General features: G+C 38.2%; 2 protein-coding genes across 2 annotated transcripts in view; both read left to right on the top strand.

The window, feature by feature from the left end:
- Positions 1–1,310: 1,310 nt before the first annotated feature.
- On the top strand, positions 1,311–16,971 carry LOC134811051 (uncharacterized). Its single transcript, XM_063817759.1, has 7 exons — positions 1,311–1,401; positions 3,725–3,865; positions 4,628–4,702; positions 10,015–10,146; positions 11,081–11,213; positions 11,447–11,535; positions 15,115–16,971. Exons 2-7 carry the CDS (start codon positions 3,806–3,808, stop codon positions 15,214–15,216), a joined length of 591 nt encoding a protein of 196 aa, XP_063673829.1. The 5' UTR covers positions 1,311–1,401; positions 3,725–3,805; the 3' UTR covers positions 15,217–16,971.
- Positions 16,972–17,306: 335 nt separating this feature from the next.
- Positions 17,307–27,025, top strand: part of LOC134811152 (probable G-protein coupled receptor No18) — a 36,389-nt gene continuing 26,670 nt past the window's right edge. The window contains exon 1 of the mRNA XM_063817888.1: positions 17,307–17,435. Within this exon, the coding sequence (XP_063673958.1) occupies positions 17,433–17,435 (3 nt within the window). The 5' untranslated portion in view covers positions 17,307–17,432. The remainder of the gene's footprint in view (positions 17,436–27,025) is intronic.

Raw genomic sequence — 27,025 nt, 5'->3', positions numbered from 1 at the left:
GTGGCCCCGAGTTAGCGAGTTTTATAATCCACCTCACCGTCTTTGTGGGTTGGTTTGCAGTTATTATAGGTTACAGCTGTTGTTGGGAAAGTTAAATGCTCCATCTTAAAGAATGCTATGTTACAGTTGTTGGGAAAGTTAAATGCTCCATCGTGAGGTTACCAGGTTACAGTTACCAGGTTACAGTTGCCAGGTTACAGTTTAATGTCCCATCTACAGGTTACAGTTATAATATGCTGGTCAATAGTTTCTCTCTCTCTCTCTCTCGTAGTTTAACATGCGTCATATTTGTAATTGTCGTGGTATGTTGAGATGCTGGCGCGGGAGTTCATGCTAATTGGCCCGGCTGGTGTCCCACTGTTAAAAACAGAGACTGCCTATCTTACTTCACCTCCGTCACAGTTTTAATGCTGCGTAGTTAACACCATGTTCTAGATTTGGTTACTAAGCAACAGTTGCTAGGTTACAGTCCAGCCTACTCAGCAATTAGTGGCTCAGCCTCAACATGTCCACACTCTAGTTAAACTGACACTCCGATGGTAACACCACTATAACAGGCACAGATAGCAGGTACTAGGTAGGTAACTTAGCAGGTTCTGCTATTTCCTAGATGAGGTACAATTAACCCCTGCTCGCTGCTCGTCTCCCGCGCCAACCTCCCCTTACCTCCGTCAGGCTTCCCTCATCTTATGAAGTTGGGTTCAAAATGTTGGTTCTGTCATCACGGTTCCTTTAGAATGCAAATACACGTTTTCTTAGGATAAATATGACTGTTTGGATGTAAATTTGCATGAAGGCGAACCCAAAATATTTCAAATATTTAGGTGCACCCAGAATATGTAGGATGGTTACCAGCTAACTATATAGTACCGGTGACGACCGTGGAGTTGTTCATCTCTTTCCGGGAATTTGTTGTTAAGGTTGTTAAGGATGCCTAATTCCTGGAAAGAAAAATTTGTTGTATATGTTGCTATTATATTTGTTACAGATTGGGTAGTAATTAGTGCCTGTATAGAACGTTCACCCCGCATCACTTTTTATTTGTCATATCCGCGAGTTATTCTTTTAATCGAAACATGTTTATTTGTCAGTAAATACTGACGTTCACTTTAAAGTTTAAAAGGGCTCCTAATATGTAAAGCTGCTTTAGGAAATAGGATCTCCAAATAAGCTGTCAAACTTTAAAGAGGCATACAAATTCAAGGGAATGGGGGTTACATATACCTAGGTTTTGTCCGACGTAAATTCTTATATATAAGATCAGACAAAATCTTCCAAATCTATTTTCCTTAACCGAAGCACACTGGTGAGAGTGGAGAATGTGGTGCCTCGCAAAGTAAAGGTCTGTTAACCCTGTGTAACCAGGACCAGAACACCTGTACACAGGACGGACGCTGCCAGGTTTGTCTCTTTGTTTGTTTGTTTATTAAATTAATAATCCTTGAGGTTGAGATATTTAACGTTAGGGTGCGCTATGATTATGAACTCTCCCTGAGGTTGAAATATTTAACGTTAGGGTGCGCTATGAACTCTCCCTGAAGTTGAGATATTTAACATTAGGGTGCACTATGAACTCTCCCTGAGGTTGAAATTTTATAAGAGGTCGTACAGCATGTGTTTTTAATATGTTTTCAACATACCCAAAGTCAAATTTATGGTTGATTTCGGGGAGAACCCCTCGCCCGGTTACACTGTTACAGGTCACTCCATTTCTTCAAACTAAGTCGCTTGCAATAAATAAAGTTACGACGGAGTTGTTTGAAACTAAATATTATACAATTAATGGCGTAATTACATTGTGACAGATGCAACCCTCCCTTGCGGGTTATTTAAATAAAAATTTAATACTTTCCAGAGAGCCGAAACCCATAAATTTCCGACCAGTGCAAGTGGGCGGTAAGATAGTGCCAAAGATATTTAACAAGGGTGATTTAACGAAAAATTTGAATTCATTTGAAACGTAAGTGGTCCGTACCGCTCTTTGTAGAACGATTTAAATTACGGCAATTGATTCATTTTAAGAAAGAGTTACAGGAGTACAGAGGAAAATTGTGCATTTAACGATTATAATTTGAATCATTTCAATCGTGCTCACTGCTCAATGAGAATTTCAATCAATAATTTTATCTGGCTAGCAAATTAAAAGATATAAAAACACCTGGCAGCACACGAATATAAAAGTAAGAAACAATGCCCATAAATCAGTTGCCAGAAAATATCGTTTTTCATCAAGTTGTGCACCAACTAATCTTTCCTCATCCTTTGATACCATCATGGCCACCAGCCAACTCCTAACCAGTAACCATATCAGGTAAACGTAAATTCATTATAAAGTCAAATGTTCGCAAAAAACCAACCCAAAATTTAGATTGTATCATGAACCTTTGCTATTGCTTAATTCTGACTTTATTTGTGCGATCTACGGGTATAGAGTAATGACTTGAGACGGGAATCTGACGCTGCCACGGAGCGTGGCAAAACCAACATGCGTCACCCTATTCATAGTCTCATGTTCAGTAGTAGTATGTCTACTTTTATTGCTGGTGATATTAGCAGAACGATTTTGGTCTGAATTGGGTGGATTTTAATATGATCTCTTTGATTAAAATTTCGACGAGATTCGATTTCCCTTGAATAGTAATGAACAAGTGTCGCGCAGGTTGAAACGCTATAACTATAAAACCGCTCCATCTGAAAGTCTGAAGTGTTAACTACTGAAATTCACGTGCCAGGCATTTAAACTTCTAGAGACAGTCTCATAATCTCATAGTGAACTCTGGCCGCTATCTCGTCCAATTTCAAGGTGTGGGAATATTAATGAGATCGTTCGGTAACCGGCGCTTCTGGCGCCTCTGAGCGCTACAACCAGGTCTAAAGTTTACGAATACAACAATTAATCAGAACATTATAGTGAGATGTGCTTTACTCCAGTTACCGTGATCTACCTGGCAACTTCCACATAGTTACCAACTGCTCGATACCTGATGAAATTGGAGTTGCTCTTAGTGGTTTTTAGTCGATTCATTTTCTCCCGAATAGAATTATCATAGCAATGAGTGCATGCTTAAAGAACATTATCATAATATTCAGCTCCAACCATCTCCAGCCTTTGGTTGGTTCTGGTGTGATTAAAATGTCAAATAATTGCAAGCGTTGTCATATTATGATAGTTCGAGATTATTTGTCAACTATCTTGGTGTTTATAAATACCATGTGACTGTGTTGCCATGTGACTGATTTGTGTTTCTATTTTTGGGTCTTGTACCTACTGCGGTTATAAATCTGTCAGCGTTTAGCGGTCAGTACCAATAAAGTTCCTTACTTAGGAGCACCTTTACGGCATGTTACCTTAAAGACAGTTTGACTTTGATGCTTAAGCTAAGCCTTTCAGCGGTTAAGTAGATTCCTCGAGAGATAGATTTATATTGGACATAACTCCCGGGAAATATGTCATAATATGTCATAAATATTAATAACTAACCACAAAAATGAATATAATATCATCGGTGTATAGCGTCCCATCCGTGCTACTATCTAGGGTTACCGAATAGTTTAGAAAATTCGGTACTTGGTGTTCGGCCGAATAGTATAAGTAAGCGATTCGGTTGACTGAATATATTCGCTATTCGGTGATTTGGTATTCGGTTTGATCGAATATTGGTTGATTCAGTATCCCTCGCACTGCTAACCCCCTCCTACTCCTACTCTTAACCCCTCTCCTCAGGGTAGCGTATGTCAGCTGGCAGGACTAGAAGGGTGTCAGTGTGAAGAGGAGGAACTCTCGTGTGATGTGTGCTGTGTTGTCATGGAGACGGGAGTGTGTACTTCTACCCGGTACCTTGACTACTTCAACCATACTCACCAGGTTCGTGACTTTACTGATTGGGCGTATTTAAAACAAGGCTGAACACTATATAACGGACTACGACCGAGAACTGTTCAGACCTGCATAACTCCTTAACGATCTTTATTATATCAATGCGACATCTTAAGTTAAGTTTCATAAGGAATTGATATTAAAATATAGTATTTTATTTTGATTTGACGGCAGTTCTTCTGTGATATGATAAATACCGTGCTAGCTTTGCACGAAATAAATTAAGTGTTCGAGTTGCAAGCCGCAAGGAGACTTTGGAGGGAATTCATAGTTTTGATCTTATTTCGACTTGAGCATTACTACTTCCCCTACTGGCGCCCACTCCCTAACTGACCGATACCCGCAGTTTCGCAGTTGTATTTTACCACCGATGGAATCTCCGGGACAGTTAACTTTGCAAGTTTGAATTGCCCATTACCACTCAATTTCACGGAATTAGCCCAGATTTGACAATATGGTGGCAGTTTAGTAACTTACCCATTAGCCACTGGACAACTTCTTGTCATTTAACGGCTGAACTCTCTAAAGGGACACGCCTTTTAAACGTCACTGTTCAGTAACCATTTTTTTCACTGGTTTAGCACTCCCTGGGAGGCGAACTTATATTTAGTAATAGTAAAAAATAGTCTATTTTTTATTAAATATAACTTCGCCTCCCGGTTTAGCGTCCTATCCCCTACCACTGCCCCCTTCCTCCTCCACTATTTGTAAGCATTTGTAAGCATAAATATCACCCTTCTCCCCCCTCAGGGAGCAGGACAAGCATGTCTAGAGTATTCGGGATATTGTAATGAGCAGCACAGGTGTGTCACCATCAACCTTAACGTGAGTATATCTTCTTTTTCTCCCAGTTTTGTATAGAACAGTCACTGTTCAGTGGAGTATTGAAGAGTTTTGCTTTTTGGATGTTTTATATCAAAAGAATTGGATCATTTTAGGGACACCTATAATTAAGAGCACTTTACACACTGCAGGCAGTTGTAGTCCACTAGGTTTTGAGTATAATAAAAGCAGGACATAGAGTTCCGACCTTGTTCCTTAGTTAACGTTTTAGCGGGGAAATAGTTGCCAGTATTACTACACTGATTTATATATAGCTACTAGATTGGAGCAGAGAGATCATGTCTGCTGTTTTTTGACAAAAGGGCCTAAGGACCACTCAAAAATCCGAGATTTTAAAGCACTTTTGACAAATTTTAGGTATTTTCAAAAAGTATTTCTGGGGGCCGGCGATTGGTTTTAATGGTTTCTGATGGTTTTCAGGGATAGTTCTTGGCCCAAAAAAGAAATTTGGGTTAAAGAATTCAGAATTTTAAAAATGGTCTTTAAGCACATTTGTCAGAAAACGGCAGATGTGCACGGCGCTGGTAATGTGTCGGGTAATGGGATTGGCAGTGTTTCGACGCGTGAACCCTGATTAACCACTTGTTCTACGGTTCATTGTCGAGATAGTTCGTGTTTGCGAACTCAATACCAACTCTATACTAGTTCTGGGATCATCCTTGTTCACTAATCTCAAGGATACCAATTGACAAGCGTTCGAGCTTATAGCTTATTATTAGTTGTAATCTAAGGCAATCCTTGCTAGCCCGACTGATAATCTATAGACTTCTTCGAGGGAGTCTATAATCGAGTCAAAAGGTTTTGCACAGAAAGTTTTATCTTTGTTGTAACTTTTTGTATTTCTTATTTCTTATTTCCATTTGATAATTTCTTCACCTTGGAACTCAGTTTTCTATAAGTATATAAGAGCTTTGTGTGATAATCGCCAGGCTACTAGTTGAAGTTACGTATTTCTTTTTAATGAGCCTCTTTTAATGGTACTATACTGAGTACCTATACTGAGTAACGCAATCTCGAGATTTGCAGTTTTAGAAAAAGGAACAATTAATTGCGTCTTTGTCAGTGTTAATACTGTGCAGTAAGTAGCTTTAACGTCAGAATAAACGCCAGCTCATTTGTCAACAAAACTTTCAATTTGTCGAAAAAATCAATCATTTCGAGTTTCGACTATTGATGTGTTAATTGTCAGAAATTCAACTAATACTCCTGTGAAGATTTGTAACTTTATACTTTTATACTTACTAGCAGGAACCCGTATAACCCTAAAATGGTGTCAAGACTCAAGAGACTAATATAATTATTACCTATTTAATTCGCGTTTTTGACACCACTTGGGGTACCAAATTTTGGGCTCTAAAACTACTATTTCTTGGCCAATTTTTTATTTTTTTATGCTGATTTGAAGGCCATTAAAGCATTTGACCCAGTCAAAAAAGTTTCAGTTGTATATCTTTTATGGTTTTTGCGGAAATTCGCGTTAAAGTTGATGCCGTGGTGTCAGTAAAATGGCACGGAAAACTATCGTCTCACTTTATATATAGTAAGATATACCGTCGTTTCTGCGTGGCACGTGCCACTTGAACGTGTGGGTTATAACTAAACTGTTTTGGTACCACTTCCAGTATTTTATTTACTGAATAATTTGGCATCTTTATGATACATATGATTATCAGTAACAGCAAGATGTTTGAGGTCTTCAGGCGAAGTAGGGAAACTGAGACGCCAATATTATTTGTTGTATTAGGTCGGTTTATCTTAAATAAAAATACTAAAACACGTGCGTGCAGAGACACGGTGCACTACTTTTACCATAATTATCCTGTCTCCGCGATCCATTTCAACTTTTCACAGCTTCGAATTTTTTTCTGGTTTGTTGTGCGGCTTTCTTAGCTCATAGGTAAAATACTGGCACTTTTATTCCATTTATATTTTTTGAGTCCCGATTGTTTGCCGGAACAGTGACGCTACAATCGCTACATTCAACATATAATAGTCAATTTTCGTCAATCTAATTGGTAGAATATTTTACGCGGAAATTTGCTCAATTTAGATTAAGTTAAGTAATGTGCTAGAATGTTAGTAAATTCTCTTCATTCCTGTTAGTAGTATGATAAAGTTACTTAGTTTCCTGCTCTTCGTTACTCAGTCTATTTTTTTCCTTCCCCGAGACGCCCTTAATAACGTGCTGATTTGTGTTCATTCTGATCTAACGGATTCATTTAGTTTTACTTCTATGATCTATTGTAAATATATTGTATGAGAAAACTCCACATCTTACTATATATAAAGCGAGACGATATATATATATATATGTGTATATATCCGTGCCATTTTACTGACACCACGGCATCAACTTTAACGCGACTTTCCGCAAAAACCGTAAAACATATACAACTGAAACTTTTTTGACTGGGTCAAATGCTTTAATGGCCTTCAAATCAGCATGAAAAAATAAAAAATTGGCCAAGGAATAATAATTTTAGTGCCCAAAATTTGGACTCTCAAGTGGTGTCAAAAACGCGAATTAAATAGGTAATAATTATTTTAGTCTCTCGAGTCTTGACACCACTTTAGGGTTAGACGGGTTCCTGCTAGTCTTAGGAATGCCTTAGATTCTTAATGCTTTAATGGACCATTAACTACCAACATTCTCGAATTTCACCATGGTGGAAATCAAATGGCGAAATTGAATTCGGTATTATCACCATTTCCTCCTACTCCAGTAGCAGGCAGGGGTTGAGTGTGCACTTCGCTGCATAGAGTTTTTTGCTACTGACTTAAATAGGTCATTGGTAACTTAAATCACCGAGGGGCACATTTTGTATCGCTAGTCCCAGTCCTACAGGGCGAAATTTCTAAATTGCCCTCAGTCGCAAATTTGGGATTTTTGTATCTCGGCTTCTAAAAGACTTAGAGACTTGAATATTGGCTTAAAATAACCGCAATAGCCTTATTTATATACAAGTTATGAAGCAATATAAGGTCTCAAGTGCCTAGTTTTAAAGATAGACGGGTTCCTGCTAGTCTTAGGAATGCCTTAGATTCTTAATGCTTTAATGGACCATTAACTACCAACATTCTCGAATTTCACCATGGTGGAAATCAAATGGCGAAATTGAATTCGGTATTATCACCATTTCCTCCTACTCCAGTAGCAGGCAGGGGTTGAGTGTGCACTTCGCTGCATAGAGTTTTTTGCTACTGACTTAAATAGGTCATTGGTAACTCAAATCACCGAGGGGCACATTTTGTATCGCTAGTCCCAGTCCTACAGGGCGAAATTTCTAAATTGCCCTCAGTCGCAAATTTGGGATTTTTGTATCTCGGCTTCTAAAAGACTTAGAGACTTGAATATTGGCTTAAAATAACCGCAATAGCCTTATTTATATACAAGTTATGAAGCAATATAAGGTCTCAAGTGCCTAGTTTTAAAGATATTCACGAAAAACTGTTTTTTGGCTCATCGCAGCCTGAATAACCGGATTATTTTTGTATCTCGAGCTATAAATGTCGTAGAAACTTCTCCGATACTGAAAAATATTCGCAATGAGCACATTTATATAAGACTTATGAATCATTATATTATGCTCTAAAATGCTTATTTGTAGAGATATTAGCAAAAATCGGTAATTTTGGCTACACCAATACAAATTTGGTAATTCGTTTTGTCTTTTTGTTGCAAATTTTCACGTTGCAATTTTCAAGATGCGGTTTCTGGCTATCGATAGGGCTTTATATGCTATTGTATGGTTTTGATACAATCCTTCAGCACCTGACATAGGCAATAGGGGTCACAAACCCTGAAATGGGGAAGACTGCTGAAAAAGGAACTTAAAAAAGAGCTATGTTATGCAAAGAATCAGCATTACCATATTGTGCAATGTGCATTACCAGTACTCCAGCATTATCAGTGATCTGGGGGCCAATATTTTGGGACAGTAGGACTGAAAACTTACAAACTTGCTTGCTGAACACCTTTACCTTAAAAGTAGCGAAACCAGATATTGCTAAATCTAGAGATATTGCTGGACTGTAGTCCCTTATTAAGCCTACAGTTAAACAGAAGCGAAATGACTGAACTTGAAGTAATAATGAATCTCAAAGAGACAGATGGACACTGAACAGGCAGATAATATAGAAGTTATAAACCTGATTGATGATACTAACGAAGAGCCAATTTAAGCCAAGAGTACGAATGCCCTTGTCTCTAAGGCCCAAAGTCATTGTGATTTGCGGCTTATGATCGATAAGGCCCACTGTCACTCAGGCGTGAGGTTCTGGGGCACATAACCTGAGCTACAAATGGATCAGAAGTTTTACTCAACGTTCAATACTGGTTTAAGATGTCCAACTAACCGTTAAAAAGATGTATGTGAGTCAAGAGTTCAAGTAATTATCAAATATTTATCTCGGCCACTGCACCCAGTTCCTGACATTTCAGGGTTTGTGACCCCTATTGCCTATGTCAGGTGCTGAAGGATTGTATCAAAACCATACAATAGAATATAAAGCCCTATCGATAGCCACAAACCGCATCTTGAAAATTGTAACGTGAAAATTTGCAACAAAAAGACAAAACGAATTACCAAATTTGTATTGGTGTAGCCAAAATTAAAAAACAGTTTTTCGTGAATATCTTTAAAACTAGGCACTTGAGACCTTATATTGCTTCATAACTTGTATATAAATAAGGCTATTGCGGTTATTTTAAGCCAATATTCAAGTCTCTAAGTCTTTTAGAAGCCGAGATACAAAAATCCCAAATTTGCGACTGAGGGCAATTTAGAAATTTCGCCCTGTAAGACTGGGACTAGCGATACAAAATGTGCCCCTCGGTGATTTGAGTTACCAATGACCTATTTAACCCGATTCAGTAGCAAAAAACTCTATGCAGCGAAGTGCACACTCAACCCCTGCCTGCTACTGGAGTATCCATTCAGGTGAGCGATTCTGATGATGCGAATTTTAGACATTTTACGTTTTGCTCTAAATTTCAATTTCACTTCGAATTTCTTTTCCACTTAAAACTAAATGTTCACATAAATTTGACTGTCACTTTATTGTGACCAGTTCACTCTCTCCCCAGGACCCTCTCTCCAGTCATTCACTGTCACTTTATTGTGACCAGTTCACTGTTACTTTATTGTGACCAGTTCACTGTCACTTTATTGTGACTAGTTTCCTCTCACTTAATTGTGACCAGTTCACTGTCACTTTATTGTGACCAGTTCACTGTCACTTTATTGTGACCAGTTCCCTCTCACTTTATTGTGACCAGTTCACTCTCTCCCCAGGACCCTCTCTCCAGTCTAGAAGAAGTGTTTAGTGAGAGGTCCCTCTCCAGCGCTATAAAGTGGATCAAGGAACACTGGTACTACAGTCTCAGTAGTCTAGCAGGGCTCATCGCTCTTATTGTCATGTTTAAGGTCAGTGTTTCATCAGGGATTTGATTAGTTAAAAGCTATTGAAAATTGAGTTGTTGGTTTGTTCATGTCCAGGTTTGACGACTGAATTTTCTCACAACATGCGTGGAATACTTTGTTAAGGTAGATGGATATAGATATGACGCACCGCTGGTTGATCGTATCGATAAGCCATGCTCACTTTAATAGCACAGACAATTCCTTTCCTCATAAGAGTCTTTTCCTTGTCGCATCAAACGGGATCAATAGAAATTTACCCAGAAAACATAGTCAAATTACGGTAAATTGAGATTTTAAATGACGTGATGTGAGATGTCGTAAAATCAAAGTTAAAGTTTTATTAACCCTTTAACTTAAATTGCATTGGATATTGTAAACGACAGCTCTAGACACATTTTAGCGCTATTAACACTTTAATATTTTCATGCAACAATTCTCAGTGGTTGTTTAAGAGTTTTGCTCGTAAAGAAATTTGATGGGTCGTCGAAAAATGTAACTTAAATTGCCTCGGATGTTGTAAACGACAGCTCTAGACACCTTTTAGCGCTATGAACAATTTAATATTGTCATATTGTAACAATTCTCAGTGGTTGTTTAAAAGTTATGCTCGTTAAAAAATTTGATGGGTCGTCGAAAAATGTCGCGCCTAACCAAAGCTCGGATTCTACTGGCCGGATATCGTAAACTCCACCCACATCAGTTGCAGGAACTACAAACCATTTAGTCCGAGGACCAATCTCAGGCAGGACAGTGACGGTATAAATACTTCCTCCTGTTTAGCGGTGCATCACTTTTCTCAACTCTGCTTCGACACTTATATCTCAATATTCTAGGAGAAGCGTGCCCGTGATTTGTTAGAATTGTTAGTAAATTGTAGATATGGAGTTGGGTACTTGCTTTCGAAGCCAGCTGATAATGTTATACCTAACTTTTACAGTATACATACGTCAGACGAGTGCCAATACGAAGAGCGTTAACAAGGGTAAAATCAACGTTCCTAAAGGAAGCTGATCAGATGGCATATGCCCAGTCAGATCTCCATATCAAACACCACAAACCCATACCTTTAGGTTTGTTATTAATATTTGTCAATGTTTTCATGGACATGATTCGTGGCCGGGATATAACTCCAATTAAACTTAAATAGGAATTTGAAAAACTTGTAAGATAGCAGAATCACAAGTTGTTATAACAAAAATGTAATTCTTACTTACAAAAACAAATGTATTTACCTTTTATCACTAATTCATCAATTAATATCATAATATTAATAAAACCCCTCTTACCAGTGTAATCATTGCAGATGTTGCGGTGCAGCGACTATCAATATTATTTCCTACTGCTGAGCTGAACGTCATCACAGACACGGCCTGCGTGGCTGCTACCGAGGAGGTCCGTGTTTTTTTGCTGTTGTTTTCAACTGAGATTTTAATTGGGCCACTGGCCATTGAATGAAAACTTCTTAATATTAATAGATGTTAGATTGCAACTGGTTTGCGAACTGTTTCTAATTCGTATGATGATCAGCGTTAGCTGACGTAGAGTATGAAATCGATAAATCAGTAATGATGGTAGTTTCACCAATTAGATAACTCAGTACTTATAATCCCTACTTCTGTGAGGAAGTAACAGGTTCCAGCATTGCTAGAGAATTTACCAGGTCTCAAAGCAGAATATATAATCATGCATTACAATATTTAATTATATATTACAACGGTTCTACTCCCTCATCTTTAAGATGTCTCAGAAATTTGAAGATTTGCTGATTCTGGTTACATAGTTAAAGCCATCCATCATTCACCAAGAAGTCAAATTAAATGGTTAATTGGACATGCGATTGCCTAATAAAAGTATTACCATGATCATAAGTAACGGCCACCACTTAAGAGTTCAGATTCTTAGCAGTCGAGCTGTCGAGCGGTGAAACTGAAAGATAAATGAGTTTTTACGTCAAATCTTTCATCGATACCAGAAGAATCACGCAAATATTTTCCTGATCTCAAAACAAAATACATAACTACCCCAATGGTTAAAATCACTCAAATTGGACATTGATTCGAATTCGGGTTAAAACGTTTAAGCCATCACCATGAAGAGGTCAAATTAAATGCTTAATGGGACATGAAATTGACGGTTATAATATCATTATACCTGTATTTTGACGCGACGCACGCGCGTGGCGGGCGTTGAAGGATTGCGTTACATAGTTCTGATATTGAATTTGGATATTCCGTCGCTTTAGATTGATTAAAAAGAGTCATGATTTCGCTGCTATTTCGGTGGAATGATATTTGAAAGTTTCAGTCAGGACGAGTAAGTACCAGTATCCAGCTCAGTAACTCTATGTCTTCCGAGAGATGTTTTAACAATCACATTCACACCAGTTTTCAGCCCTAATCTCCAGACCATGACATGATGACACGGCCACATTTCTAATGTATAATCTTTTGGGGGAAACTAGGCTTGTACTTCTTTTTGGGGAAACTAAGCTTGTACTTTTATACACTTAACTGCAAGTGCATGATAAAATGCAAAACTGTTATTTGAGAATTTAAGAGGCTCACTACAAGTTGGTTCCGTCTGCGAAAGTAATCCAGCTAATTCAATACTCCTTTCATTCTAATGACAGGACACTGGTAGTGCAATGCAACTGCTGATGGCTGGAAATTAGTAGTAGCATACTTCACTGTAGTTTGATTTCAGCTCTAAACTTCCCGTACCTGGCCGTTCTTAAGAGCACAATCATCAACTATCCAGTACTCGCCTGCCAGTAAGAGTTGCTACCAGCACATGTAGGAGAGGGGGGACCTCATTACGAATCACACTTTTACAATGTGAAACAATGTGTGGAAGAAACTTGTTGTTTTCAAAAGGATGAAATATCACAGGAGTGTCTGGATTGCTGGAACTGAGTGTCTGGATTGCTGGAACTGAGTTTTAACAGACTTTAAGAAAAGCTTTTTCTCCTGGTTTGAGTGTTTAGACAAATTTTGATCGAAAAATTTTGCAACCCCCTTCTCAGGAGTTCTCTTTCCAAGGTATGACAATTTTGATGACTGGTAGTGCACAGAAACCGACTGAACTTTGGTCGTGAAGCCCTGACCGCGACTCTGATGTTCGCTGTAAAGATCCCGTGCTTTGAACACGATCCTAGTATAGTCGTAGTAGCGGGTATACTGAAAGGGTTACTATAGTAACGACAGAGTTCCCTCATCTTCTTCTAAAGCTTCTTTACTCTCCCCCGAGTTCATGCGCCAGACATCGGGCATTTCTGACTGAGACTTTTGGGGCCACTGCTTTGGCTTCTTTTGTTTCTCTGTTATTGGATACAGAAGTACTGTCGTGTTATTATTGTCGCTTATTTATTTATTTGCAGAACTAGGGATTTGCTGTGAATGTTGTTGTGAGCGTGCGTTTATAGATCTCTCGCGTCTAGGGGTGTTATAGATCTTTGAACTTCATAATGACATTTGCTGACGACTGTCATTTGTGCTCAATATAACCATCGGTTAAATCATAAATATCTAAATGCTTACCTCAAACCTATTATCAGTGCTCAAATGTCTACATAACTCTCTGGTCTTATAATGATGTATGATTTTGCAGTGACTCAAGTATTAAACTCGACCCCTATTTCGCACTTATTGGGTCGTACCTATCTCACCTGCTTATCTAATCAAATGCGACCAGGTTACAAAGATTAGATTCTTCAAAATTTAAAAGACATGTTGTATGGTTACATATTCTTAAAATGGTGAAAGTCACGAAAGTCACGAATTTTCTCTAAATCTGCAACCGTTTAAAAGTTCACTCTAACTATGCTTTTAACAGTACTATTTAATTTCGTTGATTTTGAGTTTAGGGTCGAATCCAGGCGTTAGCTTGGTGACCATTCATCAAGCTGTACTGTTTCACGCGTTAGCGTGATTAGCACAGTCGAGTCGGGCTTTCAAAGATCATCTTAATGAGTGCCCAGGTAATGTGATAGATGGACCTAGAGCTTCTGAGTTCTGACAGAGAATGGAATATGATTCCTACCTTGTGAGGTGAACCCTTGGTTAAGTTCTGAGGTGCTAGCAGACAGACTGCAGTACGAAATGGAGTCATTGATCCTAGCTAGACGGCACGTAACGCATCTCGTAATCGATTACTCGACGCGTTACGTGCCGTCTAGTTAGGGTCATAAGGTTCACGTCCATAGTACGGTGCAGCACCACATGAAGTTTGATTCTGACAGTCACCTAACACCAGGACATCAGCACAGAGGATTGCAGCCACCCGAAGTTGTACCACTCAAACCGCTGCCCATATTGCATGGATGGGGCCTTTTGAACTTAGAGGCAAGTCAGTGAATGTGATAGTCAGATAAGCTGATAATCTAATAGGGTGATCAACAGCTTAAACTTAGCGCAGAGGTAAAGAAATAAAACCCGCGAATCAATCAGTGTCAACAGGAAAGCAAACATTTTAATATACCTTCTTGAGTCAGCTCAAACTTCGAGTTTAAGTTACGTCCGGCGCATAAATTAGGTTATTTTATGCCGTTGCGACTTATATAAAGCATATTTTAAAAAGGTTTTATAAAATCTTAGGTTAAATCCCTTTGATCAGTTAGATCATTTCACTACATCAAAGAATAAACTATAAGGGTTGGAACTATGTCGGCATACCATCATCGAGCAGCAATTTGGGTTAAGACTTAAGTGGCTCAGATTTAAAAGTCTCGAGTTAATCTGTTAAATAGTTGTCTTTACTTTCATGCTGTTCGTCACTTAGCTTCATAATTCTACGCACGGCATACCAAGGTTTTTATATAATCACAAAAGCTTTTTATTATTCAGGTTTTAATATACTGTAAAAGCATATCAAGAAACCATAAAATTTGTACTATTCTACTTAGCGCTGTACTACAAATATATAATATAACTATAATATTCCTCACTCTTTTAACTTCCTTTTTTTCCCCTGCAGATAGCAGTAAAAAGGTTGCTGGCGCTGGATTACCCTATGTCTAGACTTGCCGTTACTCTGCCCTCCGACCAAAACGGTCTCGAAGATTCTCAGGACGAATAACTGTGTAATTGTGTCGTGAAGCTAATTGGTGGCGTGTGATTTCAGGAGTCGCGGGACTTCTATATATAATAGTCTGTAGGAGACGATTCACAGATTGGGGGGTCACGGGAAGTAGGGATGTGATCTGTAAAATATGTTGCGAGGAGAACTCATTAATTAGTAATCATAGGGGAATGTAGGCATAACCAGGTTTGGAAATGTTGTGAGCGTTCTCTAGTTCGTGATTGTCCGTCTTATGGACAAAGAAAGAATGAATTGCTTGCCATTTTCAATATCGTCCGTGGCGATTATTGCAATGACATTATAGATTATAGACCCGAAGATTGTATTTTAATAATGCCTGTACCTACTTCTTTGGCCTTAGAGTTAAAGGATGCATTTTCACATTTTTTGCTGTCTCAATTTGGACAAAAAGGCCTCCACAAGTTTACAGTTGCACTCAAATTTAAACCCCCGATTCAACGTGGGAACTTAAATAAGCATGGGGTTCTTGCTTCCCTCAGTTCTGAGATTTGTTGTTTATCAAACCCGACTAACCAGGAAGCTTTGCTATTTTAAATCGTTTAACTTCAAGGCTTCCGGTAAATCATTGTCTACAATGTATAACTGTTTAAGTAAAATATAACTCTTAAATTACCAAACCCCTGCTTAAATTCCTGCCACAAAAAGAAAATCGTTATTCCTCACTACATATTCTGTCAGTTGCTATAGCATATTTTAGGTACTATCCCTCACCAATAATCTCCATAACACCTGACAGCCCCAACGTTCGATATCCACGTCATAATTACCAGCTACCTCTGAGGCGATATCCTCGTCACGACCACTGGTAATAATCACCAGGTACCTCTATTCCAGGGGCCCCATTCCGTAATGTCCTCATGACAACTGACATATTAATCTGGACATATGTAACCTAATATCAGTCAGCCCCCTTGCCCCACAAGTATAGGGGCCAAGTTTCAGTAAGTTGTAAAGACTAAGCACGTGAAAGGGCCGTATGATCTCGTCCTAACACGTGGTTAGTCACGTGATCAGCCCCTTATTGTACGTTCATATCAGTTCCCTTCGCTTTTAGTTTGAGTCCCGGTGTTCTGGGGCTCACTAGGGCACTTAGGATCTTGTGGGGAGGCGGCCCATATTTTCAAGTCATTACCAGCTGGCTAGGATCAGGGTCATGATCTGGGGTGATATCGTTTTGTGTGGATCCTTATCTTGTTTCTGTCATCTTGCCATGCTTTTACTGCTTCTTATAGTTGGGCTTTTAATCGGAAATGTTTCAGATTCTTACAATTTTTAAAAGTCGTCACGAAATTGCTTTTACTTAGCACGTTTCTGATGATTTAATTAATCTAACCGTTGTTTCATCTGCTAGATTGCACTACTTTCATTATTTTCTTTGACTATCTGAAATTACAAATCTTTACCAGCGTCATACGATAATCGTAGATATGACATGTATTTTATAATCAGTGGCTCTGAATTTTATAATTATTTGCTACATTTCAAATGTTTTACAATTTAATACCCCGGGGTTTTGTATTTGATTTGATCGTTTTTATTGTATGTTTGATGATTTTATTTGTTCTACTGATATTTTAATAGAGTTTCTTTTATTTTATTGCTTCTCAGGGCTCTGATAAGTTAAATTAACCCGATACGAAACTATAGCGTCTTATAAAGTTGATACTATATAGTTAAACCCGTATTCAAGAGAATAATACGTCATTCAATCAAGAAATGGTGCAGTCAGTGCTGATAATGAAGATTGAATTTCGCTTTGCATTGATTTCTAACATACATGACTTCCACCTAAAATCTACATTTATAATGCTCAGGTGGAAGCATTAAATGCTGGTGACAGTACAACTCATCTTCATTTAAACCTGTATGTATTTAATGAAATTGCTTGACTGTACTTTTAAACCTAATCGTGTTGGACTTCAAATGTTTCTATGTTAGACAAGATTGTGCGAATCTGCTCTTCAGTAAATTCCATCTACTTTTTAGTTACGTAATGTACTTGATTTTAAGTTTTAATATCGAATTTTTTGTTCAACTGTAACTGCAGTTAACACTTATTAACTTTCAATTTAGAATGTGACAAAAACATCGTATTAACGATTTACGACTGGAGTTCCTGGAATAGAAAAAGTAACATTACCAACGCCCTACTCACGCCTAATTACGCCTACTATTACAACCTACTTCTATAGATGGTGAGTCTCTAGAAAATAATATGTATAGAACGATATTTTTCGTTATTAATATTAAAAACATTTATAAAACTTCATAAAGAACAAGCTATAAAGTATATAAAACTGTCGAAGTGGTCATTAATAATTGTTTACATTCTAGCGAAAAAGATTAAATTTTAAAAATAAAGGTTTTAAAAATGGAGCTATTTCAAATTTTAAATTTGCATCTAATAATATGCCGAAATAATACCGAAAAACACTAAAGGTTTTCATCCTATGGCTGTAGTTAAACATTGACGATCTCGATATAAATCTTTGATGGAACTTTCTTTTTAGCGTGGAAACCCAAATAAAAATATAACCCAAATAAAAATATAATTTGAAGTTGGAACTCGTTCTCGGGTTTACGTTAAACGGAAAAAATTGTGATCTGTAGCCATAGTACATAAATTCTTCGATAAAAGCAGTGCCTATACAGCGGCACTAAAAAAGAAATCATTCATAATTTGATCGATTATCTAAGACATTTTCATACGTCCAGTATTTGAATTGCGCTCCTTCATATTATTCAGTCGCTCCTACATAAGAATTAGAAAGTGCAGACCATGCTTACTAAATTTTGATATAAGGACTGGGCAGTGGGCAGCCTGATATGCCATTTTAAGCACGGTGCAGGATAACTTAGTCAGTGTCCTAACTGGCACTATTATGAGCGCGCTATCAAGTACACCCAGTACCTATCCTATATTATAAACCCGCGCTAAAGTACCCCCAATATCGTCACTGCCACTAGATCTGAATAATAGTGGGGGTACTTATCACCTTCCTGCCAATAATCTGGACCTAATGGCCCCCAACAGGTGGTTCAGGATGCGAACTGTGCGCCAGGTGTGGTTCAGTACTACGGAGTACGGATAATAAAGAACATAATCCCTCTCCCGCGTGATGTTAAAGTACAAAAACCACAAAATAGCCACCCTAATCTTGTTTACGTACGTCTAGACGAGTAGTTGTGTTTAAGAACCGACCGGAAATCCGGTCCGGTCCGGTCCGGTCCGGTATCCGGCCGTTTTTGATCCGGTCCGGTCCGGTCCGGTTTTAATGCTGATTTTAGCCAGAACCGGATTTTAAACTCATTCCTATTTTTATCGAGTGAACTTATATTTTTTATAACTTAACTATTATCTTACTATCAAAATATCATCCCAGCTTAGCGATCCCCGGCTGACTGTCGCCCTACAGCAGTTTAGACGAGACACTAAGTCTCAGCAGATTAATTTAGATACTGGCGCAAAATGTTCACAAACGCCAGACAGTCTGAATCACTGTGCAGAGGTTGGAGACTCCAAGTCCGAGCTCATTGTATTGCTATATTTGTTGCACGTGCACGGCGCACAGGCGCCAGCTCGTCAGGGGGTATCTAGATACTATATTCGAAATTATCGTGCAGCAACTGTTTGAAATCCGGTAAAATCCGGCGAGCCTTTCAATAAGAGCCCGAATCCGGTATCCGGTCCGGTCCGGTCCGGCTTGCCGGATTTTTTATTGAGATCCGGTCCGGTCCGGTCCGGTCCGGCAGCAAAAAAGCCGTTCCGGTCGGTTCCTAGTTGTGTTCAAGCTAGCTCTGTGTGGTTCACTTTTACTTGACGACCATTAGTTTTGTTTTTGCTGTCTAGATTTTTTGCCCGAGATCTACCTCGAATCATACTTCCGAGGATTTGTTGTTCCAAGATAACGTATCAGTATTAATAGACACCATTTTAACAGATTGAATCAGGAGATGGGTTTGCAACAATGACCGCAATCTTTAACAGTTTCAAGATTTGTTGCAATTTTTAGAGTGTTTTCTCTTGGTGGCGGACAATTCGTCAATACTCTTCCCGATTTTATAATGATTGCACAACAATCTTCATCGTCTTCAGCTGTCGTCATTTAACCAGAGCCACTATTTTTATATCCGTCTCTTAATACGACATCGCATCCTCGGTGTTATATTATAGTACCTCTCTAAGAATTAGTACAGACTCCGAACTGCAATTTGATTGGAAAATGGGTACTACTAGGATTGCTATTCCCCAAAATAAATCAAACTTGTACTGCAGTCAGCAGTTTAGTACCCTTTAATGTCGAATAAAACCTCCTATCCCCACATGTAACCGCAGCCACGTGCTTCCTCTGGCTAGGTACTATTTTGGGAGTCTCCAACACCGTGAAATTATGCAGCACCGGGATCAGCTAACCTTGAAACTGGTATTGTAATTGCACGTGCAGTCGCAACAATTCGCAGCTGCAGAGACTTCATAGTTACTACCGCCCTATTTAGTAACTTGATGTCCTATTTTTACTTATCGTATAGAATATTGGTAGGTTGACGGTTCTCATCAGTTCCGCCTATTAACAAGTTAGATCTTGTTTTGGCCGTCTCTAACGAGCGCTGAATGTTTTTAAGACACTGTAACCCTACCCCTCATCAACCCATTTTACCACGTACTTCAAAGCCGGTGCTGGGTGCTGCACTTCAAAGCTTATTGTTAACCTCTCCACAATAAACAGTGCTCCCTCACGGATGAGTGGCTCCTTATAAATCTATCGTGTGCATCACTGCACCCATCCACCATGGCTAATGTGGTGACTTGTTATGTTAATCGGGGGTATTTATAATCCCATACCCCCTCGCTCCCTCGATCACTAATTTATATCCTATGACTATATTTTACCTGGTTAGGAACCTCCAGACTTCCTTTATTTTGCTGTCTGCTGTTGTGAATTTTAGTTTTCTCTCAACTCAGGGAGCATGTTTTCAGGCGATTCTCAAAAATTCGAGTTTCCATTTCTAAGAACCAAAGTTTTTGAGTCCTATGTAATTTTGTTAACATTCTTGTAGGAGTTATAGTTGCCACTATGCAGATTCTCATTAGAGAATAACCTGTGTGTTAAGAACATGATTCGGTGTTAATTACAAGTCATTAAAAACGTATTATACTCTAACATCTCGCACCTGTTTGTTATGATAATATCTGCTGTGGGCACTTAGAAAGATTATGGCTAATTTAAAAGCATACTACCTCCCCGCAAATCATAATCTGAGGTGCCAAGATTGAAGATAATAAAACAGTCCTTATAATTTTAACACTTCTTTACGTCTATATGCAAGGTAGAAACTCTCTTAAAAACTAGTCTTCTGAGTGAGTCGTACGTTTGCTGCTTCTTTCCGCAGCTTTAGATTCTCAGTAATAAATCCTGCAATTTTTATTTTGGGATTTATTGTGCCAGGAACAGTTCAATTTATATTTTGAACTGGGAATCCAATTTGCAAGAGGGTATCCAGACATTTAACATCATGGTTGTAATCACTTAAATAATATTTGAGCCATTTTCCAATTCTTTATGCTCATATAGCGATTTCATTGTCATATTGATAATGTAATTTGCCGATTCGACAAATGGATGCTCTGCCAATATTTTGAATTAAACCTAATTGTTCCCTCGAGATCCCACCATGGACAACTCCTATGACGAAGACAGAATCCTACCTGTGAGCGGATCTAGCGGAATCAACAACACACAAGATGGCTCAGGGTAAGTACGGTTTATACTGATATTTTCTACTAATTCAATCAGGTTAAGGTACTCATATCGGCTAGGAACGTCATGATTCCTTGGAAAGCTTCATTCTCACTCATCCCATAATTATCACTTCTCAATAAATCCTCAGTTTATATTATGGTGGCTGTATTATATGCGTTATTACGGTTGGCACGTTCCTCATGTTGGAATACAAATGCATTTTCCAACTTTTCATACTTTTTATTACTTACATTTTTAACCAACACCCAAAATGGGGTAGAGCGGACCGTCGTCAGTGTATCCTTTTTCCAAACAAAAGGAATTGATATCAATTCAAATTACTGTTACCGTACCCAAACGCAAAATACCGAGAATGAAATCGGTTGGTCGTTTTTTTTCCCATTCATTCACAGCCTGCAAATTTGAACGCATCGTTAGTGTAGTCGATTTGGTCAACGTCTAGACGCCCTGTAAAATTTCAGATCTCTAGTATAATTTTAACATGGTTTTCTTTATAGGCACCTGAATATGGCGATTTTGGGGTTTTTTACCGAATTTCGTATAGTAGTACTGGCATATATTTTGTGCAAATTTCTAATTTCGATTTTAAACCACTTTAATCAATTTCTGTCTGGTTTCCCTTGAAAATATTTGCTATTTCTATTAATATTCTACTCGATGATACTGATAGCAGTGTTGGACAATGGTACCTAGATCGATTCTGATAACTTCAATACTTCCATATAATTCTGGAGAAAGCTGATCTGCCTCATACGCGGCCTAAGTCACAACAATACTTTTGGCTTAAATCACAACTTTTGCATATTAATATTCTACTCGACAATTGTTGTGATAGCAGTGTTGGGCACTGTTAGATTAATGAAGAGAACAGAGTATGTTAGAATTCTTCATTCTACTACGTAATTCGTTCATCTAATTCTGGAGACAGCTGATCTGGTGATTACTTGACCTTAGTCCTGATTACTCGTCCCAATTATCCAGTGCAAGAAAAAACAGGTGGTTACTTCAACGATCAATCTGACTAGAATTATGAAGGATCTTAGTAAATGAGTACAGCTGCATTTTGATATATTAATGGAAAAATCTAATTTTGGTTGTGAGACAAATAAAACTCTTAACATCCTCGTATGATGAAGTCTTGGAGTATTTACTTATTTGCAGTTTGTAAGGAGCAGCAGTGTTTCTCTTCGTTCTGTAGCTCTGTTGTTCTCGTTGAAAATTCGCCGATATTTCCCAAGTGCAAGGCTCTTCAGAAGATTTCTGTTATTGTCATAACAGACACAAACCACGTACCAAGCTGTTCCTCCCCTAAACCTGGACCAGAAGTAACGAGACCATCTGGTTTACAATAGCTTTTACTTATTTAACTGTAACTTAACTTACATAATGATAAAGTAACTATTGCATTACACAAAGACACGGCTTACTACTCCTACTAGGACCCCCATAGAATGAACATGTGCTGGTGAGAGTAAGCGTGTATAGATTATTATATATAAGCCTCTTTAAAAACAGGACGGTCATCGTAGCCTACTCTCAACTATGCTTAGGACACTTTGTTATTTCACCTCATAGGAGTGGAACTGTTACGCTATTATACACGCTCGCTCAAAGAGATTAAGCGTAGTTAGAAATTAAGGGCTATTCATGGTTGATGAGTATTTGCTGATCAGGGGTTTGTATCGTGACATCGTCGGTTTGTTTGTCATAAATTAGTAGATGGTTAGATTGCTTATACTTTCTAGATTTATATCAGGAACCAACTACGAGGTCTTTTGTGATTCGTTACCTATTCAGATATTTCCATTATGATCGTAATCGTACGACGTACAATGTACATCAATAATATTCTTCTTAGAATTGAGACATTGAAGAATGAATGATCTGTGACACCGGACACTCTCTATTCTTCCAGATCCATTTATGCAAACAACTTGCCCCATTACATCATGCATGTCATAAGTAACCGTTTCTGACAATTATTACAGTTTCAGATTTTTAGCACATCGAAAATTTTCTATTTTCTACACTTTTGATAATGCTGGCACTTCAAACAACATGTATTACTATTAGTATAACCATAAAGTCTTATTCCCTCTTTTAAATTGTGCACTGTAAAAAGGTTAAATCGTACTCTGTAAGTGTAAAACTGGTAGGCCGTAGCTTAACGTCAGCGAAAACTCTCACGGTCAAAAACATAGAAATTTACTAAGGTTCGGTGATGATTGCCTCTGTCATGATTTGTTAGATATCTTCATTGCAAACGTTATTTGTAACGTTAGTGAATCAATATTGGTAAACTACTCTTTCTTTCTCGGTTACGGTCAACGGACGCTGGCCTCCTGCGGTGAGCGGGAAGCCTTCTCGCCGTACCCACAGAGTGCAACTCCTGCTAGCTACACTCCAGGACTCCCAAAGTATATACATAATCATAAAATATAAATATCACTGCAACAGACCTCTGGAGTCTTGCAGCTGTCATTACCTGGCTTATATAAACGGTAGTGAATAAATAATGGTAAATTACACTGCATGAACTACTGGTAACTACTTCCTTGAATTCGACTGCTCTGACACATGTTATTTAGTAGTATCGAACAGTGCCAAGTTTATGTGCCAAAAATTGTGTCAGCGTCACGATGCTTCATCAATACAATGTCTGATTTAGCTAATATTGCAACTCAAAAATATATGATCAACGTCTAGCATTGGCTATTAACATTGAACATTAAAACTATCATGAGTCGCAACTTTCAGACTAATGATGGTACTATTGCAGTAGACTTCACGTGTAGACTTGAATGAAGTTTCACCATCTGGTTCATGGCTGTGTCATCATGTAGTTTTAGTGATGCTTCTTCTTTATTCAACTGTAAGACAGTCTCCAACAACCGGCTGGAATTATAGACGTTTTACCACCTGATATTTACTGTGAACCCTTCTGATCCATCATAACAGCTAAACGGCCTGTTTAGAAATAAATTTTAAAGGTACAATGAAAATAAGAGTAAGTACATCTGTGACTTATGGGATGAAATTGTAACTTCAGATTCTTATAGTTTAATGGAATTTGGAACATTAATTATAATAATACAAAGTGTAAATACAAAAATAATAAACTTCATCAGTCTGATATCCGGCTTTAAGGGGGCCGGGGGGGTCTTCATCAAAATTCTCTCGAAATCGACTTTATAGTTGTTTCTGATAGAGGGGAGTGATATCTATCAGCTGCTTTTGGTCCCATGGAAAAATATTGTTCCTAGTCGAAATTATCGCCGGTCTAAGGTCAGCGCTTATGTGTAATTGTATTGCGCGAGCGATTTTCAATCGCAAATTCTGAAAATCGAGTCTAAAAATCTATCTTCTCCCACATTTTTTGAGCAATCACCCTGAAACGTTCAGGATATGTTCTAGGGACCATTTAAAAGAGATTGATCATACAAAATTTTGAGATAGGCCTTTAAACATTTTGTATTCAATTTTGAAAATCTTGGACCTCAAAAAATCGTAAAAAAACGAGGTCCAAGATTTTCAAAATTGAATAAAAAATTTTTAAAGGCCTATCTCAAAATTTTGTATGATCAATCTCTTCTAAATGGTCCTTAGAACATATCCTGAAAGTTTCAGGGTGATTGCTCAAAAAATGTGGGAGAAGATAGATTTTTAGACTCGATTTTCAGAATTTGCGATTGAAAATCGCTCGCGCAATACAATTACACATAAGCGCTGACCTTAGACCGGCGATAATTTCGGCTAGGAACAATATTTTTCCACGGGACCAAAAGCAGCTAATAGATATCACTCCCCTCTATCAGAAACAACTATAAAGTCGATTTCGAGAGAATTTTGATGAAGACCCCCCCGGCCCCCTTAATATCCGGTTCCGGGTCCGGTCCGGTTTCCAAGAATTTGGCCGGATATTCAACCGGAAATTTCTTTTTAAAATGTTCCTGAAATGTATATTTTTGTCTAAATTCTTGCTAAGGGGCATCCAGTCAGTGCTCTCAGTGACAAGTGAATTCACGGTAGCTTGTTATCTGTCAGCGTTCATGTGACATTTTATGTGACACAAGACCAATGACAAAACAATGCTTTATTCATGAGCATTGCAATCAGAGGGTTCCTTCTTAATTGTGGTAAGCAAAACCGTTGCTAACTCTCCTTATATTACCAAGGAATAAAACAAAGTCATTTTGCCATTTAAAAACTTTGGACATTATCTTCGGTTATATTGACGCCACGAACTTATGAGAGAGTGAGAGCTGGATTTTGGGCTTTTCTTCTAGAAACATTTCTACATTTGTGCTACGCAAAACGCAATGAATTCTTGCAATGTGCGTTTTGATTTTATTCTAAATCGTTTCTAGCTCTGCTCATACATCAGATCAATCAGTGACCTCTGCACTGCTCGCACAACATATCAACCAGTGACTGCTGCTCGCAGAGCAGAAAATTTGTTAAAATTTGAGATAGGGCATGAACACAGTTAGTCGGACTGTAAGTGTAAGCAATTTCTTATTGTGTCCACATGGCTTTTTATATTGTATTTGATAAAAAATCCACAATCAAGCATTAATCTCACTTTTCCGGCAATTTCCGGCAGCCTCAAATTTTCTCTTCTTATTACCCTGTTCCGGTCCGGCAAAATGCGGCAAACCGGTAAATAGATTGATATCCGGTCGTTTCCGGTCCGGCAGCCAAAAACCTAGACCGGTCGGTTCCTACTTCCTAGACTTTGAAACATCACTTGACATTAAATATTCAAAGTATCCAAAAACAGCATAAGAAATGGTTCTAATATTCAAATTTCAAAAGTTCAGATCCATCGGTTTTCTGAGATGCATGGCCGCTGGTAATCACAGTTTAATATTAACAGACAGTGGTGTTATAATTACGTCGACTCCTAAAAATTATTTGATTAGTGACATGCAGTTAAACATATTATTTAATTAGTGACATGCAGTTAAACATGTGTACGTGTTAAACACTAATTAATGTTTCAGTAAATCTTCCAACTCTTATTATAGCCGTGTTTCACAGTTAATTCACAGTCTAATGCGGGTTGTATTATATGTATATGTATAATATACGTATACATATAATACAACCCAACATTGTATATTTCTCGACCACTTCGGAGCTCCTACAAACATCACGAGGATGGAACATGAAGAAATTCGCACATCTTGTTTTTACATTTTTTTGTATTTTCTTGATGACGGAACTGAAGATTTTATCCAGTTTCAGTATTTTACAGTGTAACCTAGAATAAACGCGATGGTAAAAAGATGGTCTGGATTATTCTGGACGGATCACTTACTCACACTATAGTCTATATATAACAGTAGAACAGTGTTTGCTGAACATAACTACCTTGACTAATTTCGGGCCAACCTGCATTTATTCGTCTATATTCCATGGTATATGTACATAGAATAAAGATGATATGATTGTCAGCCTGTTGTGACTGGTCCAATCTTGACTTCATTAATATGCGATTATTATGAATCTTCTCTCACAAAACCACCACATGCCTTGGTAGGGTGGGTTCTGTAGATATCCCATTAGATTAGCCCCCATCGTCTTAGTAGACCATGTCTTAGAAGAAACCGTTACTGAATTAACTCTGTGTCCATTTCTAAAGGTGCGATTGTCCTGGGGCTCCCCGACTTCAGATCTCTGCTATTGTATATGTTTCAGGACTACCTGTTCATTGTTTAACTGTGCAGCAGACCACGGACTAAAGTACAGTTAAAACAGAACCAAGTGAGAATATACATGTGTAGACGGTAACTGTGCTACTTATTGCGCTGCTATAGACAACTTATTCATACCTTAGTGCGAGATAAACGTGGTATGACTGGACTTAATTATTGTTAAAGGACCAGTTAACTGAAAAAAAAGTTATCCTCATATTTTGACAGATTGTGACAAATAGCAAACTAAGCAACGAGTCGAAATTCCTAAATCTCTAACTGCTCTCTAACGCGTGTAAATAGCGTTTGTATTATTTTGGCGATGAC

Source organism: Bolinopsis microptera, chromosome 2 (assembly GCF_026151205.1).
Source record: "Bolinopsis microptera isolate Bmic1 chromosome 2, MBARI_Bmic_1.0, whole genome shotgun sequence".
Taxonomy (NCBI): Eukaryota; Metazoa; Ctenophora; class Tentaculata; order Lobata; family Bolinopsidae; genus Bolinopsis; species Bolinopsis microptera.
Note: the sequence above shows the minus strand (reverse complement) of the source record. Positions and strands in the feature narration are given on the sequence as shown.